This window comes from Chiroxiphia lanceolata, chromosome 1 (assembly GCF_009829145.1).
Source record: "Chiroxiphia lanceolata isolate bChiLan1 chromosome 1, bChiLan1.pri, whole genome shotgun sequence".
In the NCBI taxonomy this organism is placed as follows: Eukaryota; Metazoa; Chordata; class Aves; order Passeriformes; family Pipridae; genus Chiroxiphia; species Chiroxiphia lanceolata.
Window position 1 is genome coordinate 18,530,952 of NC_045637.1, and position 18,127 is coordinate 18,549,078.

At 36.3% G+C, this 18,127-nt stretch overlaps 1 protein-coding gene across 3 annotated transcripts in view; it reads left to right on the top strand.

Annotated features, from left to right (window-relative positions):
• NUDCD1 (NudC domain containing 1) overlaps nt 1-10,285 on the top strand; it is a 36,306-nt gene extending 26,021 nt beyond the window's left edge. For 2 of the 3 annotated variants that reach the window (XM_032697731.1, XM_032697739.1), the window contains 5 exons: nt 332-539; nt 2,569-2,713; nt 3,993-4,118; nt 6,269-6,428; nt 7,561-10,273. In XM_032697731.1, the coding sequence (XP_032553622.1) occupies nt 332-539; nt 2,569-2,713; nt 3,993-4,118; nt 6,269-6,428; nt 7,561-7,853 (932 nt within the window). In that variant the 3' untranslated portion in view covers nt 7,854-10,273. Of the gene's footprint in view, nt 1-331; nt 540-2,568; nt 2,714-3,992; nt 4,119-6,268; nt 6,429-7,560 lie in introns of all 3 variants that reach the window. The other variant, XM_032697722.1, reaches the window with a different exon arrangement.
• The last annotated feature ends 7,842 nt before the right edge of the window (nt 10,286-18,127 follow it).

Below are 18,127 nucleotides of genomic sequence, written 5' to 3' on the forward strand. Positions count from 1 at the left end.
TGTATTTAAGTACATTTTGGCTATCAATTTTGTCATGCTACAGTAAACTTAAGAGTAATAGTTAATGTCCATTGTATAACTCTACCAGCATATTTGAGTATAGACATGAATATAAATTACTTTCCAAATGAAGGACACAGACAAACTTGATTGCTAAAGAAGTGTTCCTTCATTTTATGATCAGAATATTTTGTGTAAATTGTTCAAAGTAAAAGTTAATTTCCACTCTTTCACAAAATGTCATATGTCCCAGCATTGTATGCTGTGGGATCCAGTAATCCTTGTATCCTTATAATCTAGTTTGTATTTTCCTGCATGTTTCCAATTGTAGACCCCCTTTATTACTGGCAGCAGACAGAAGATGATGTGACCATAACAGTTCATCTGCCTCAAGACATCACTAAAGATGACATAAAAGTACATTTTTCTCCTGATAACATATGTGTTACGCTGAGAGACCAGCCTCCTTTAATGGAAGGAAAACTCTATTCATCTGTGGACCATGAAAGCTGTACCTGGATAATTAGAGAGAACAAAAGGTATTGTATATGATTTTAGTTTTCCTGTTGGTAGGAACTGATTTCAGAGTTTATACCGTATTCTCTGGGAATGGGCTCTTTTAATGCTACACCCAATGTCCCTTCTTGCAAGAATCTATGTTTCCTCTGCTGAAAACAGTTCACTGTCTTTTGTAATGCTGTCTCACAATACTGGTTTTTTATCTAATTGTAAATCCCCTCCTTTTACAGTTAACTTACCAGGAAAAAAAAGACAAACAAAACACTCAAACACCAAAATGTTAAACATAGATTTGTAAGCTAGTCAACTTGAATGTATATTGTTGTTTGTGTTAATAATTTCTCTTTTTACTTCAACTTTCCACAAACAAGCTTTTTTAGTAATAATGTAACAGAAATTCTTTAGGTTTGACTTAGAATTTCCTTATTATACTTTCGTAATCAATTATATATTATGTACATTATAGAAAATGAGTCTGTGTGAACCGAATGTGCTGTAGACCACAAATAGAAATATTCATGCTTTTATTTGAGAAGTAAATTTTAGTTTTCTTTCTGAAATAAAAATATGAAATAATGGGGGGGGAAATAATTCAGATCTCCTTAAAACATAGTCAGATTTTTCTTTTGTGAGTTGTCTAGTTTTCACACTCTGCCTGGACTGAGCCATATATTCACTCAGCACGCTGGTCGGGCTAACTCAGGGAGATATTCACACTCTTATAATGAACTCAAGGAGAAACATGTACATCACCAGTTGATCCACTTAACATTTGATAGCTGTTTATCTACAGAAAAGGCCACCATTTGTGTCAAGATCAGGTCCTCAAAAGGTTAAATGTAAAAACCAGTAATTCTCCAGAAGAACTATATATATACAGAATATATATATATATATATATATATATATGCACACAGAAGAACTGTATATAGATTATACTAATACTGTATATTAAAATTCTTGACTTCATGTTTGTTGGTTATTAGGTATCATGCTGAAAAATAACTCAGCTGAGTAACTCATTTTTTTTATTCAATCAAGTGAGTGATATCGCATGAATCTGAGGCTTACTTTAATGAGAAATAGTAATTCCATATTTCAGTGTAATTAGTTACACTTGGTTCTTAATGTTTATACTGAAGTGCCGCTATAAATCTGTTGATTAAAAGTCTAAAACTTGCTCCAAATGTCTTCTGTAAAAGTGTGCTATTTCTAATACCAGTGAAATTGCTTCAGAAACTGATTGAGAGTTCACCAAATAGTTGTTGCTATGATACAGTAGTTAGTAACTTAAAAGGTTTTCTGTCGGAAACACTATAGCTGGTTTTGCTGGAGACCCTGTAAGTGTATCTAAAACCTGAGTGTAATAAAACTAGCTTTAATTTTATGGTTGTATCTATGTGTTTGTCTAAGAGAGTATTTAAATGGAATTGCTATGTTGGTGCATCGGCCTAAGTGTCTTATTTTGCATTTAGTTAAGTAGTTATTCCTAATAATTTAATGATTATTCTCTGTTGAGAAATTATTATTCTGTTTGGTTTTTTTATGTTACAGAAATCTTACTTCTTCTGAGATATTATTTTAGATAACAGTAAATATAATTAACTGTTGTAGTATTTCTGAGGTCTATTAAAACAAATATTTTTGTCCTAGATGTCCACACTTAAGTAGCCCTAGGAACCACTACTTATGTTTCAAATAAACTGCTATAGTAAAAGTCTGGCAGTCTTTGAAAAAAAATGCTTTACAGGTGATCTCCTGCTGTATATGAAATATTTTAATGAGTCTGCTTCAGGGGAAACTGCATTTACATTGAAAACCCTGAGGTTTGTGCTTAGGCTTTTAGAAATCAATCCTTGATCTGTTTTTCTTTAGAATATTTTTTCTTAGAATTGTTTATTTTATAATTTGAATGCTAATGGTTTCTGTGATTTTCATTATTAATTCAGCTTGAAAAGAAGTGCTCTAGTCTAGAGGATTTTTTTACTAATCTGACAAATGGATATGGTGTTTTCATGTGCTACTCTTTGTATTCTCTTGGCATTTTAGTTTGGAAATTTCTCTAATTAAGAAAAATGAGGGATCCCGGTGGCCAGAGCTAATAGTTGGTGACACAAGAGGGGAATTCATTATGGACCCTTCCCAATGCTCTGAAATAGCTGAAAGCCTGATGCATCTGACTTCTGAAGTAATGGTAAAGAGTTGAAAATAAAGCATTCAGAGTTCTTGTACATTTGCATGTTGTCTTTTGATATCCTAATTTGCAGTTCATTGACCTGGTTCACTAGTTCATTTACTATTCAGACTCCTAACTACATTTTTAATTGAAACTGTTAAACAAATGGGACTAGAGTTGTAAATGTATTTTGAACAGTAATATCATCTTCCTGTAAGACTCAGTTTAGCTTACATGATAGTGTCTGTGCACCAAACAGAAGCCTGATTTAACATTGAAAATAAACTTTGTTCCCACCATTTAGGATGTGGCCGTTTGTTTTAAAGCAGTTAATTTGATTTTGGAGGCTGTCTGTTTCTTGTTTATCAATAGGTTAGCAATACTTTAGGGATACTGTATTTGACCTGCATACTGTGAGTGTAAATGACATGTTTAAAAACATGACTCATGAACTTTCTGGCATTATTGTTATGCAGGAAGTCTACTTAAAACAAAATAAAATGTAATTTTTAACTGCTGTTTGCTTGATACTTCCCCTTTTGGTTTAATTAGAAAATGGCATCTCATCTAAAATTTTTGAAGTGTGATTCCTTGTGGTTCTTGATGTATCAGTTATGGATTATTACTTTTTTTAAATAAGGCTGAAAAGTGTTACTAAATTCTGTTTAGTACTTCAAATTGATTTCTCTCCTCTCTCCCTCACTATTTGTGAGTAAAATATTTTAGTATATCTTTTGACTATAGATTCTTTGGGAACTTCAAATATCTTTTCTTTTGTACCCCATACTGAGGTTAAAATGATGATTTTTTTAATCGTAGTTTTCATTAATTTAAAAAACATTAAATGTATTTAAATAAATTAAAATTATTATTAGCAAAGCTAAAAGGAAGCATGTATTGAGAGCTCCTCACAAGATTAATTAATACTTTTTTTTTTTAATAGCATTTTCAATAACAGCTTACACTGGTGTACATTTACTAAATGTACATAGGTTTTCAGGGTTGTATACTTTTGCTACTTAGAGAAGGGAATTTATTGACCATGTTTTAGTGGCTTATGTACCTTTCCTCAAACTGAAATGGATTTTGTTATACCTACCACTCATGCTATCCTCCACATCAGAAACGGTTCTATTAATTTTGAATAATTTCATAATAGCTTAATCTTTCAGTATGTATGGATAGGCAAATGATTCTTCCAGTTCTATTGATTTTTTTTGTTGTTATGTAAAGAGATTTATATATTTTTTTTTTCTATAGTTTGGATTTTCAATGTAGTCCATTGTCTTTATTTCAGAATCCAAACCCTGAAAAGGAAAAACCACCTTGTAATGCTCAGGAATTAGAAGAATGTGATGCTTTTCTTGAAGATGGCGCAAGCTTGTGCAGATTTGATGGCGATACCTTGAAAGTCACTCATATAGTAAGTACTGCAAATTACTACAGAAATACTTTAAAACATTTTTATATGCAAGTTGAATTCTATTATCGGTACAAAAATTACAAACTCTTGAAAACACGTAAATTTCTTCCATAACATTGTATCACAGTAGCAACAGAAATTGTCCACCCAGATGTGTCCTTCGATGTCATTTTAATATAAAAACAAGGCTCCTTTTGTTCTGATTTAAAAATATATATACTTTCACAAATCAACCATTTGAAAAAGCAAAGTTATGTCAAAATAATTATAAGAAAAGGGTCTTTTTCAGTGGCATAATATTCTTTAGATGGCTTAGTTTGCATTTTTCTTAGTAATTTTTCAGATAGCCTGGTAGAAAGTGGACCCTTTTTACTAAGAAGCTGGAGCATAGATCACTTTATGATACTTCTTTGTCAATCACACTGAAAATAACAGATTGTAGGCAAAATGCTTTAATAATAGGCTTGATCTGGGCTGTAAGCAACCTTGACTAACAGTAAAATTAGAACCTGATCTGGTCATCTGGCTAGAGTGGGAAACAGCAAAATCTTACAAAAACATTACAGATCAACTCATTGTCTTGTGGTTGTTTGGAGTTTTGTTCAAGATGTTTCTATAAAGCTTGTAATAACATTGGTTTTGCACTCCATCACTACCCTGTGTCACACAAAGTACGTGTATGATAACCTGTTTTGTACAAACATGTCATAGTTACAGGATAAGATTGGATTCAGTTCATAATTTTCTGTTTCCTCTGAAAAAGCTAGAGAAGAAGTCTGAAGTCTGTATCTTAGAGAGCTTGGTGTTTTGTTTGGGCTTTTTTTCTTCCTTGATTATTTTTTAATTTCTTGTCTTTTTTCTCTGGCAGTACAGATACATGGCTCCACCAAGAAAATAGTCTGTTTTGTGGATACGGTGTGATAGACAGACATTTGTCAGTAGATAACATCTGTTATTGGTAGGAGGACATTTTACAGAAACTCATTTCAAAGGGATTTTAGCTATTCAGTGATACACCAAACACATCAGGCATAAGTAGAAAGAGGAGGTTCAAACTGAATAAAAGGAAAAACAACCATTGTTGTAGCATGGATTGGTTGCCTAGTAAGTTGTGCAGCTTTTATCCCTGAGGTTTTCAAGCCCAAACTGGATACAGTCCTGAATAACTGAGCCTAAACTACTGCTTCTCACTGTGAAGGGTAAGAAGTTTGTGTCCCAGAGACATTTCCCAGATCAGGAGGAACATGAGATCATGGGATCAAGAAAGGTTGCTTTCTAGCATGGAGCAAGATATTATGGAGCAAGTTTGAACTCCACAAAATGTTTCTAAACAGTTCTTAAAATGGGTGCCATAAAAGTAATTCAAAGGTTAATGTGTGTGAAGCATTATGGACAAAGGACAGTTACTGTGGATAGGAAATTTTTGTTTCAACTTCATCTATGTGAACTTGTGGTTTTGATCCTTGTTGGAGTGTGTAGGAATATGAGTATTTCAGTATATTTTTCAGCTTACAGAAATGTATTTTCATTTTTATTTAGTTCTTCTTTCAAGTTGTTTGGGGGTTTTTTTGTTAGCATTTCAGGGACCTGTTCCTTCACAAATGTGGCTGGTACAGCTTTTCACCCACAACTCCTACAAACATATTTATTGACAAGTGTGCCAATCTGATATTTAGTAATTATTTGATTGTAACTAAATTAAAAATGTTGACATTTTCTGGTTTTAGTATTCTGACTAATCCTTGTTTCAGTGCTTACCAGCTTTTACCTCAGAGGGACAGTATTTCCTTCCCTGTTGACATTGCAGAAAACCAGACGTGATTACTTAGAGAGAATCTTTTCCTAACATTAGAAGTTGCAGGTTAGGATCCTCTATCCTAGAAAACCATTTCTGCACAAAACACATTCCCATTTGCTTGTATACTAGACGTAATGTTTCTCTAAATATTATCCCAAGGAACTTAATTACATCTGTTTGAAATGTGTTAGGTATCTGTGATGTATTGAGCTATTGACCAGTGGGGATGCAGCATAATGTATTCAAACATTTTGTCAACCAACAGACATGAAACCGTTGATCATCTAACTTTAGCATATGTGTAACAGAATCTGCTTTTTATGCTTTGAATCAATATTTGTTTTGTTTTCAGATTAATCTTGGAAGCAACCCGTATCTTTTCTCAGTTGTTGTGAATCCCAGAGAAATGCCATGCTTCTGCCTGAGACACGATGTTGATGCTCTTCTTTGGCAACCTCACTCTGACCAACCAGAGAACATGTGGGAACACATTGCAACTTTTAATGCTTTAGGTAGGAAATTAACTTCTGTGTCACACACCTGAAACTTTTCTATCTGAATGCTTTTGGTATGGCTTCTGTTGATATTTCTCTTACTTAAATCTGAATTGGAAGTTACTGTAATTTTGTTGATAGCAGTGTGGTAGCTTAGTTTTAGACATAAGAGAGCATAGAAATAAAATGTTTATGCTCTGGAAGGAAAATAAGCCTTTTCAGACCATGTACAGGATGCAACCACAGTACTGCACAGTTAAAAGGAGGGTTCCTTGGATAAGTGAACTTGAATTAGAGACTTGAAAAGCACAATCACCACGTTAACACCCACACAGAAAACATCCAGGAAATAGCTGTAGTTAATTGATTATGTGTTTAGGTATATGTAAACTTAAGGTAAGATGTTTTAATAAGAGACCTCTAGATTTTTGCTGTCTCATTGTCCCATGTCATAACCATTGCCATGCATTGTTCAATGGGAGTGAAGCAAATAACCTTTCAGAAAGATAGTAGATCATTTGGCAAAGATTGTGTCTCAAGCCTCTTTACAAAAGTGTGAAAAGAAATCAGTCTGAAATAAGTCTGATTGCTAATAGAGTCCTGTAATGACACAGAGAAAAAGGAAGATTTTTTTTCCTTCTGAGTGAATATTAACAGAAATTACAGTATGTTGAAAAGTAACTCATTTTTTTCAGTCAGTTCTAAATAGAAAACAGGTTTTAAGTGTCTGTTCGAGATTAGAGAGGCTCAGAAATCTTAATTTTTAAATGTAATTACACACTGGGAGATAAAGGGAAAGAAAAGAGTTATTCTGCTAATATTGGGTCAAGATTGCTCTTATGGGCCATATCTGTGCCTTATGATCCTGCTGAGAAAATGAAAGACCTTGTGGGGCTTTTATCTAGCTGTACATACATATGTATAAAAAATACCAGTTAAGATGATGTACAGAAGAATTGCATATTGGCATTAAACTGGTTAATGCATCCCTCCAGAAACTGTTGCCTTATGTAATAAGAACATATATCTTTTTTTTTGTTACTAATTGCCTATTATTTTTTAAGTTAAGCTTGGTTTTGTATCGGCCAGTTAAAGTGCTCTTGAAACCAATATATTACTTATCCCTTCTGCTTGGTTTTGGGCTACACAGGTTATGTCCAAGCATCCAAGCAAGACAAGAAGTTCATGGCTTGTGCTCCAGATTACTCCTACGCTGCTCTTTGCGAGTGCTTGCGACGAGTTTTCATTTATCGTCAGCCGACTCCTCTGGCCACAGTTCTCTACAACAGGAAGGAAGGAAGACAAGTAGGACAGGTTGCTAAGCAGCTAGTAGCAACCCTGGAATCAAATGATCCTATCTTAGGCTTTCAAGCTACAAATGAGAGATTATTTGTTCTCACAACAAAAACCTTGTTTTTAATAAAGGTGAACTCTGGAAATTAATTATTCAGTGTGCTCTGCTGTAGTTTGTGTTAACAATTTGTTGTAGAACTGGATAGGTAGATGATCTGACAAGTTCAGTGCAATTTGCTGAAATTCAAAAAGGGGATGTTTTACAGGGGAATCAAACTTTTTCATTAGAATATGTCTGTAAGATAGCGACAAAGTTTTTCGACTTTGCTGCCCCTGAAATAAGCTTTTTCAGAGCTATGGGAAAGTGTCTTCTGCATCAACAGCTTTGTCAAAGCAGTTGTCAGAGGCTGCTACTGCACATGTGAATAGGTTTATGCATTGTTTGTTCCAAATGACTTTGCCATTATTCTGAATTTTGAGAATTCACTTCTGTTTTTAAATGCCACTGTTTACCTATGAAAAAAGTAGTCAGATAAAGAGTTACAAGCGTATGATGTGCAAAGTAGAATGTATCATTAAAAAAAAAAATCCCCAATTCAAATACTCTTGACCAAAAACTTTTGATATTTTGACATTCAGTAGTACTGAGTAAAATGTGAATGAAATTAATGGAGTGTTATGTATCTTATACAGGTACTTAAGTGGAGCAATTTCATGGCATATGCACATTTTAGATTATTGGTTTGGGACTTACTTATGCTTGCAGTGCAATCTGTTCATATTTTAAGAGACACTAGAATACCTTCTAGTAGCTTTTTTCAGAAGCAAAGTAAGGGTCAATGTATAGCTGGCAAATACACATTGAATGCTATTAGTTAAGGCCTGGTTATACTCTCAGTTGTGCCATTTTCATTTGACTTTGTACTTCATCTCAAGTGACTCATTTACAGTGAGAAAATGGCTGACAGAAAAAGCACCAATATTGTAAAAAGCACTGGTATTATAACCTGGGATGGGAAACTCAGAAGTGCTACTTCTGCCTCTGATCCCACTGTAAATGATGTGTTATTACTTATCCATTCTGTCTGTGATGCTCAAGTCCAGGTGTGGTATATTTGCAACGTAAGAGTACTCAGGCCAGTGAGGATGCTTTGGTTTAACAAATGGCTGTGGTTGAGTTGAATAGTTGTGTCTGAAGATTTTTGGTTTCGTTTTTTTTTTCTTTAAGTTGGCATTGTCAATACATTTAAACCAAAGGGTCAGTTGTGACAGCTCCACCCTGGGTTGGGGTTTTTTCCATAGTTTGCTTAAAACTCCATAGCAAAGAATGCCTAATATATTGTGTACTGGCAGGAAAGCTGCTGTTATCTGTGGTACCAAAGTCCTGAGAGAGTCACAAATATGAGTGGCCTTCTAGTTTGCATCTCTCTTCTGATATCATTTCAGAACTCTGCTAAGAGTATTGAGAGAAAAATAAGTGTTTCTTTAGCTGTGATTGTTTTTACTCTCCTGTAAACTCTCCAGACTTTTATTGGTGAACTGATTAAATAATGAGTGAGAATTTAAAAGGGAGGCAAGCAGTTGTACCTTGCAAAAACCCTGGCAGAAACTTTCCAAGGAACCTGATTTTCCTTCTCCTTACAGCAGGGTTATGTCGTATATCTAATATTGAAAAGGTTTTCCTTGCTCTTTTAAAACTATCTTGGAAATGCTTTTTTAAAAGGCTCAGTCAATGTATTACCATTTCATGACTGTTTTGCATCTACATTTTAATTGTTGGGCAGTAATGTCAAACAACGTGGTAGAATTCCTGCAGAGGTCCTGTAGAAAAGATTTGATATAGCTTATTACTTTGCAGCATAAAGTAAGTGCTTTTACATGTATATGAATATTACTTAGTAACCTGAGATTTAATCATTGTGAACACAGAGTTAAGAACGTGATATTTGGGAAATGGAGGAGTGAAGGATTCATAGGCAACATGATTTTGTCACCTTGGGTCTATTGCAGGAAGCTTCAATATAGATGAGAAGTTTAGCTTTGTCAAATTCATCTTGCTGTGAGGTAGATATCTGGAAACATGCTCTGCTGTCTCAGGCAACAGTGGAAACAAAATGGTTACCTCTTCAGAGGCCATATTACAATATGTAATGACTAAAACTCACATTCTGCCCAAATGTGTGTCCATTTAAAGGGAGTTCTTGTTTACTTCTGGAAATAACAGAGGGAAAAGGTTCATCCCTTTTTCCATGTTACTCATCTGTTTGCAATCGTGGTGTTCTCAAAAGGGATGTATTAAATACTCTCTCTCTTATTTTACTTTCTATGAGAGTTAAGGATATTTTATTATTTAAAAGATTTGTTATCTTGAGGAACCTGGCATGCTGTTACAGGGCAATCCCAAGCACAAAAGCAGGGTGGGCAGGAAATGGATTGAGAGCAGCCGTGGAGAGAAGGACTTGGGGGTGTTAGTGGGTGAGAGGCTGGACACGAGCTGGCAGTGTGCACTTACAGACCAGAAAGCCAAACATGTCCTGGGCTGCATCACAGGAAGCATGACCAGCAGGTTGAGGGAGGTGATTACAGCTGAATCACCTGGCGATTCAGGTGACTCACCTGGTGAAACCAGGTGAAAATGTGAAACCAGTTGCCCTGGTGAAACCCCACCTGGAGTGCTGTGTTCAGCTCTGGGCTCCCCAACATAAGGAAGATGTGGACCTGTCGGAATGAGTCCAGAGGAGGGACACGAAGATGATCAGAGAGCTGGAGCACCTCTGCTATGAAGACAGCCTGTGGGAGTTGGAGTTATTCAGCCTGGAGAAGAGAAAGCTCTGGAGAGACCTTATAGTACCTAAAGAGGGCCTACAAGAGAGTTGAGGAGGGACTTTGGACAGGGACATGTAGTAATAGGACAAGGAGGAATGGCTTTAAGCTGAAAGAGGGTAGGTTTAGATTAGGTATTGGAAGAAATGCTTTACTTTGAGAATGATGAGACACTGGAACAGGTTGCCCAGAGCAGCTGTGGCTGCCTCATCCCTTGAAGTGTTCAAGGCCAGGCTGGATGGGGCTTTGAGCAACCTGGTCTAGTGGAAGGTATCCCTGCCCATGGCAGGGGGGTTGGAATTGGATGGTCTTTAAGGTCCCTTCCAACCCCAACCATTCAATAATAACTAAATGGCTGCAAGCCACTGGGATGCACTCACTATCAGTATTTCCATTTCTGTGTTCACTTACATTTAAGGCTCATTTGTTCAGCATATCATGAGTAGGCTTATACAAAGTATAGAATGTGGATTTTTAAAATAAATGGTCTTCTGAGAATTGAGAATCGTGCTTCAATTTTTCTAGGATTTTATTTCTTGAAATCTTACATTTTAAGAGACAGTTCTTCCAGAGAGGTCCCAATCACAATCTGTTTACAGAATTTCTGAGAAATTATTTGGCTATTACAGATTTGCATTATTTGCTTTTAGTATTCTTTTTCAGTGCTTTCCTTGGCTGCATGTTTGGAATGTATCATGTATTCTTCTACAACTTTAAATAAATGGAAAAATGTAAAATTTATTAATAAAGGGGTTTTCAATTATTTTAAAGGCTTTATGTTAATTTCAAATCTGTATCCTTCCTATGCTACTGAAATAAAATAGAAAAATAGAAATAAATCCTTAAAGTAAGACTTAGGTTAAGGAGCTTTCTGTTAGGGCAAAGTTCTAAAGGGTGTCTGCTGCAGGACTGTGGCACTATTGCACTCCTTGCTTATCTCTGTGAAATCTTGTTAATGTTCTGTTTCTGCCAACATACAAATTTACGGAGGTAGTTACTGGAGGGGGTTGATAAGTATTCGGGTATATTCTTGTTAAAGTGCACATTGCACCTCTTATCCTGTGTCTTTTTTTGTGTACAAGACCCAAATGATCTGGGTAAACCCTTCTAGGTGGAAGAGGGAGATCTGCCCTTCCTTCCTCTCCCCCACCTCAGCACTTCCTTTTTTGCAGGAAAGTGAAGGAGAAGAAGGATTTGATCTGTGTATATGTCCTGTGTCAGAAAGTGGCTCTTCATTAATGAAGCAGTAGACCCTGTGAGAGTAGAAATAAGGCTGAAGCTTATATTTTATTTCAGTTTTCTGTACTTTGTTTCAGTAATGCACCACTTTGTAATTTCCTTACCTTCTGTCAATTTTCACTTCTCATTATGCAGCCTAGATGAACTTGAAGTCTGCAGTCAATCACACATTAATTTTGGTTTAAAAATTTGTGCTGCCAGTCCTATGTGCCATTTGTAACACATTTCTGGAAATCTGGTGGGATTTGTTTCTCCTCCCCATTTTTATCTGTGCTATGGATAAAGATCAGCAAGGTCAAAAGGTAACTGGTCTTGACCAAAAGGCTTAGCTGATGCTTGGCTCTTCTACCTCAAAGACTATTGCAAGCATTTCAAACTCAAAGTTTAGTCCCTTTTGCTTGGAGAAGTATTTGCTGGAGTAATTTTTTTTTTGCTTTATAAAAGGTTTAAGCTACTCCTGAAAAAATTACTTTTTTTCATAAAGATATTTATCATGAAGTGGTAGCTGAGTATCAAAATATGATGATAGATATAATTAACGATTTCAGAAGCAGACTTGGAAAATACTTGTTGTAATCTTTACTAATCTAATGCTCTAGGCAAATTATCCCTTGTATTTCAGTATGATTTGGCAATTCAACTGGCAGTTGCAAAGAATTGTCAAGAACAACAGGGGAACATAAATTTTTTTAAAATTAATCATTTTAGACTGTCACATAATTCATCATTATACTATGATGATTAGGCCTTAACTACTAGTGTATTCCACTAATACATTTCTTAATCTATTAATTACATTCTGAATGTGCCAGAGTTGTGTGTGTATGCACATTGGTATTTCCATCTACATCTATATATGCACACACTTGTATGTATCCATACTGCCTTAAATTATTGGGGGGGGGGGGTGGCTTCCAGAGAGGAGAATCTTTTAACATTACTGACAGCAAAGCATAGATTCTTTATTAACCTGTTCATGACTCTGTTGTGAAGCTTAAATATAAATACTTTACTGTATTCTAAAACATGGATTTACACTTGGGAATAAGTTCTTGAATGTGAATAAATGCTGATTATTAGTTCAAAGGCCCTTGGAATCTGCATTGCAATGGTTTTGGTTTATCTTTTTTACTGTTTAGGTTTTCCTGTGCATGTTGCCCCACATCAAAATGCAAACAACTGTAAGTCTGACATAAATATATTGCAATGTCATAGTAACTGCTTTATGTGAAAACATCAGTCATGAATCCTGTGGTGTTTTCTTTCTGCTGAGAATTAAATATGATATATCTCAATATTTCATTATACCCAAACTTAAACAGCTCAGAGGCCAAGTATTGAGTAGAGGCCTCAAGTTGGCAGAAATGATGCAGGAATAATAAGCATTTATTTTTATCAAAACAAGTGATGTTTAACGGGAAAAGAAATAAGATCCACTGAATACTAATTCGGTCACTTCAGGCACGAAAATTGGAGCTGATTGGCCTTTAATGTTTTTTCTCTTTGAAGCTGTAGTTCTCCCTGTTTCATGTATTCCCCTCTAATAAATATAGAGTACCTTATGGTAATTTTAGTTTTTACAATTTATGAGAATGTTCTGAGTAACTGAATTAGACTTGCATATGGACTATATAACATGCAGGCATGAGGTACAAAATGGATACATCTAGTCAAAAAGAGACTAGGAACTCAGCCTCTTGATTTGATCAAGGGCTGGTGACCATCTAAAAAATAATAAAAACTGATGCTTTGAAGACATTTTTGATGAGTTGCAATGTCAGATTCTAAAAAGAGTAAAAATATGGGAATCTGTCCAGAATCATCATAGACTCATAGAATGATTTGGGTTGGAAAGGACCTTAAGAATCATCCAGGGCACAGGCAGGGACACCTTTCACTGGACCAACTTCACTGGACCAACATCCACAACTTCTCTGGTCAACTTGTCCTAGCGCTTCACTACCCTCACAGTAAAGAATGTCTTCTTATTATCTAATCTAAACCTACTCTCAGTTTAAAGCCCTTGTCCTATAGGTACATGCCCTTGTAAAAGTCCCTCTCCAACTTTCTTATAGGCCCCCTTTAGGTACTGGAAGATGCTGTAAAGTCTCCCAGGAGCCCAGGCTGTACAACCCCAAAATTCTCTGCCTGCCTTCACAGGAGAATAAGCCTGCTTAGGCAAGATATGATATACACAGGCTCCCTTTTAAAATCTTATACTGCATTCAAAGCAGCTGGATCAATCAGAAAGAGAACGTTTGTGATCAAGTCTTCTTCTCTTGCCATTTTTATGCATTTGGCAAGGATAAGTCATTGGCAACACTGCCAGGATGCTGGCATGATTGGAGTCACTCCTTTTGTGCTGTTTCTTGCCTGATGCAGCTCCAGATGGTTGCTGCTGTCTGAAAAATTCACAAGGATAGTAGTTAACAAGATATTTAAGCAAAAAGTATTTGCTACTGTTAGCAGCACAGTTCTGAACCTCTTTGAATCCAGTGTGACGTCTGATAAAATCTGCCTTTTCACAGTTTTCTCATAAAACAAATGAACAAAAAAAAACAAACCTTGAACAAACAAAGAAACAAAAAACCATATAAAACCCACCCCAAAACACCTAAAACTCAGGTTGCTTTATTGTTGTTTCACTGTTTTTTCTGGGAAGTAGGCAAATACCTTTTTCTTTCTGTTTTTAGAAATCTTTGTCCTGTGCTATAAAAAACAGATGCAATATCATCAAAGTTTGATCCTGGTGTGTCTTAATGCCATGGGTACAGCAGTGTACCTGTGACTGACTCAGTTGTGTTTCAGAGAAAAATTAGTGTGCAAGTTGCTTAAACTGCTAGGTGTTCCATTGGGAAGTGGGGGAAAAGTGAAGTCAGCTTATTTTTACGAGATTCACTGTATCTGTTTGTATGGCTGCAGTCTCTGAAGTCCATGTGATTCAACATACTGGAAGGTCTCAGATACCCAAAGAGGGAGCTGTGGGCTAGTTAGCACAATGTTTCACTGTGTGAACCCATCCGATGTGTCTGTGCAGATTTTGGTGCTCTTACTCAGTTACCCGACATCACAAATCTATTTTCTATAATAGCAGAAGTAAGTTAACTTGCTAACTGATTTGCTAACTACTTTGGAAGGAAAGAGCACACATTAGATTCTTGGAGATACATTTCTATATCAAATGTGATTTATACCATGACAAATCAGTTACATGATTTTGACTTCAGGTTGCTTAATGTTTATAATTAATGACTTCCCAGAATTCTAATTTTCTAGTGGAATTATTCACAGACTTGTAGATTAACATATGTGAACATGAATTCATAACTGGAGATAATTAGCAGTTCTCATTAGTATTTAATTTTCAGTTGGTTATTCTGTCTTCATTTTTATGGAGGAAACTTTTGTGCCTTCAGATGTGGTGTGGGTTAGAGTTCCTGTGATGGCAGCACAGAGCCCAGATTCAGAGAAATTTTCAAAAGCCAGGCCAAGGAAGGTGTGTTGTTTTTTAAAATGTTTTGATTTTTTCACATTAAAATACTTGAGTGGAAACAGGGTATATGATTGCTGCCAACTGAGGAAATTATTCAGAGAAAAATAAGCATATATTTTAAATAAATTAAGTATCATATGTGTTTATATGTATGAAAATGTGCACAGAAGATGAGGAGAGAAGAGAGCCATATGGTAGTGGGTTACAAATGGCTGTACTGCTTAGGGAAATTAATACTCTAAGCAATGACATATATGGGCCTGCTGGGGTTCAGATGTTCTCATGCTTGTGCTTTAAGAAACCAGCTGAATCAATAAACAAACATTTAAAAACCAAAACACTAAGCCAGCACCAAGTTTAAAAATTCAGAGAAGAAGTCCTTAAAAATGACTTACCAAAAAGGTCTGGGCTTCAGCTAAGACTGAAATACAAGTAAGATTAAAATGAGCTTGTTTATCTTTATATATTTATGCTGCCCTGTAGCTACAAAGTATGTTTCCTATGCTTACAGTTTTTTGTCTAACCTGTAAAAATATTTTATTAAATCAATATTAACATCTTTAAGTACTGAATCAGAGTAATTAAAAAAATCTTTTAGACACATTTACTCAAAATACATGTTTTCCCCTTTCATAAAAACTATAAAGGTTTTCATACAAGATTCCTTCCTTTCTCCTGTGTCTTTGTCAAAAACACAACTTTTATCAGGAAAAAAATGCACTGGAAACTGCACAAAGGTAAGTTCAAAGGAAAGATATTTGGAGTTCTTTCTTCAGGACACATATCCATCTTATGAGGGACATGTTTTACTTTGCTGTTGGGGATAATATTCTCCCTGGGGGAATATGTTGAAACTGTTACAGCACGAGGGTGGGAGCTGTATGGAGAATATTTCAGCTATTCCCCCAGCAGAACACAAACAGCCCAGCAAAGCTCCTCCATAGTGAGGTCTTTGCACTTCAACCAAGACTTTGCAAGGCCCTTGTGCCCTAACCCCACCTGAGCTGGACTTCTTAATATTGTGCTTTCCTGGAAAGAAAACAAACAGGCATGGTAAACACCAGTAGTGCATCGCACTGTTTAGGTCTACTCTGAAGGAATGTTAAAAATCACATCAGGTTCATGTGAGAGTGGAGAGTGGTATCACTAAACTTATAAGGAAATGTAATCAGATCTTAATTGACTGACAACCATCAGCATTCAGTGTCTCCAGCAAGTCCAAGGCATGAGCAGCCTGTTTCTCCAGGGGAATGCTATGGGAAGTGGTGTCAAAAGCTGCTAAATTCCAGGTAGACAACATCCACAGCCTTTCCCTCATCTACTAAGCAGATCACCCTGCCACAGAAGGAGATCAGATTAGCCAAGCAGGACCTGCCTTTCACAAACCCACTCTGGCTGGGTCTGATCCCTTGGTTGTCCTGCATGTGCCGTGTGGTGGCACTCAAGATGATCTGCTCCATGGCCTTTCCCACCACTGAGGTCAGGCTGACAGGTCTGTAGTTCCCTGAGTCCTCCTTCTGCCCCTTCTTGTCTATGGGTGTCAGTTTGCTAACCTCCAGTCAACTGGGACCTCCCTGGTTTTCCAGGACTGCTGGTAAATGATGGAAAGTGACTTGCTGAGAACTTCTGCCAGGTCCCATTTGGCCCCATAGACTTGTGTGTGTCTGAGTGGTGAATATGAAGAATGTGTTCTAGTCTCAAACCATTGCTCAAATCCGCTGCTGACGTGACTGTCATTAACTTCTGTTCACGAGCACTTTTTTACATATGTACCTCATCTGGCATTTTAATTTATTTTATTTTTCTTGGGGAGGGGGATACAGGATGTATTTATCTGCAGATGAAATAGCTGTGCATATGCATCATAACTTCCTTCTCTGCCTGTATTCTTTTACATCAAGTTCTTAGTTGTCTCGTCTACAAAAGCACACTCTGTGGTCATTCTGTCCAGATGCCAGCTCCTGAGGTTTTTGTGTTTATTTGTGGTTTTCGTGTTTTGATTGGTTGGTTGGTTTTGGTTTGGGTTTTTTTTCTCCTTTTTTAATAACCATTCCAGCTGTTTAGAAACATGAATAGTAGACTGAGGAGTTCCTAGTCAGACTGAGTGTCACAGCATGGATCTACATGGAGTTCTGAATTTCACTGTAATCAAGAGAGAAGGATGTGTCTAGCTTCAGCCAAAGGGCAGCCACTTCTTGCAAATCATCAAACAGGGAAGGCAGCAAGTCAGGGGAAAAAAATCCCACAGTTTGATGTGATGCCATCAAAATTCAAGGGGCTTTGGTGAGTTAATAAAAGTTGAAATGAGCATAGGGATGCTGAAACAGGTTCTTCGCTGCTGCAACTTTTTGTCTGCCTGTGACATTACTAGACAGATTAATTTTTTGAACTGCTTTGTTGATGCCAAAGCCCAGGAACTCAATAACTCAGTAGTCTCCTCAACAAACTGTAAAGACTCAAAATCCCTAGAAGTCTTCAGGGTAACAGTGTGAAAACATAGGTCAAGATCCAATATGGATAGAAAGATGTTTCTGGTAAGGATATGACATAAATCATCAACTACTTGGTTCAATGCATATTCTCTGTATGGATGTCACTTCTTTTTGCTTCTGGGGGTTTGTCTAGTTTTCACTTGCATGCCAAAAAATAAATATTGGCAAGTTCAGGCCTTAACATCATGAGCTGTTTGGAATCCATGTATTTGTAAGGTACTCTGTACACTCAGCTGTATATACAAATAGAAATGCTTAGCTACCACTTACTGAGGATTAATATGTAGGATGAACTACAGCCTCACACTATTTTCCAATTGGCAGTTTAAACTAGAGGATCTAGTGATTCTTATTTATGCAGAGGCATTTATTTATGG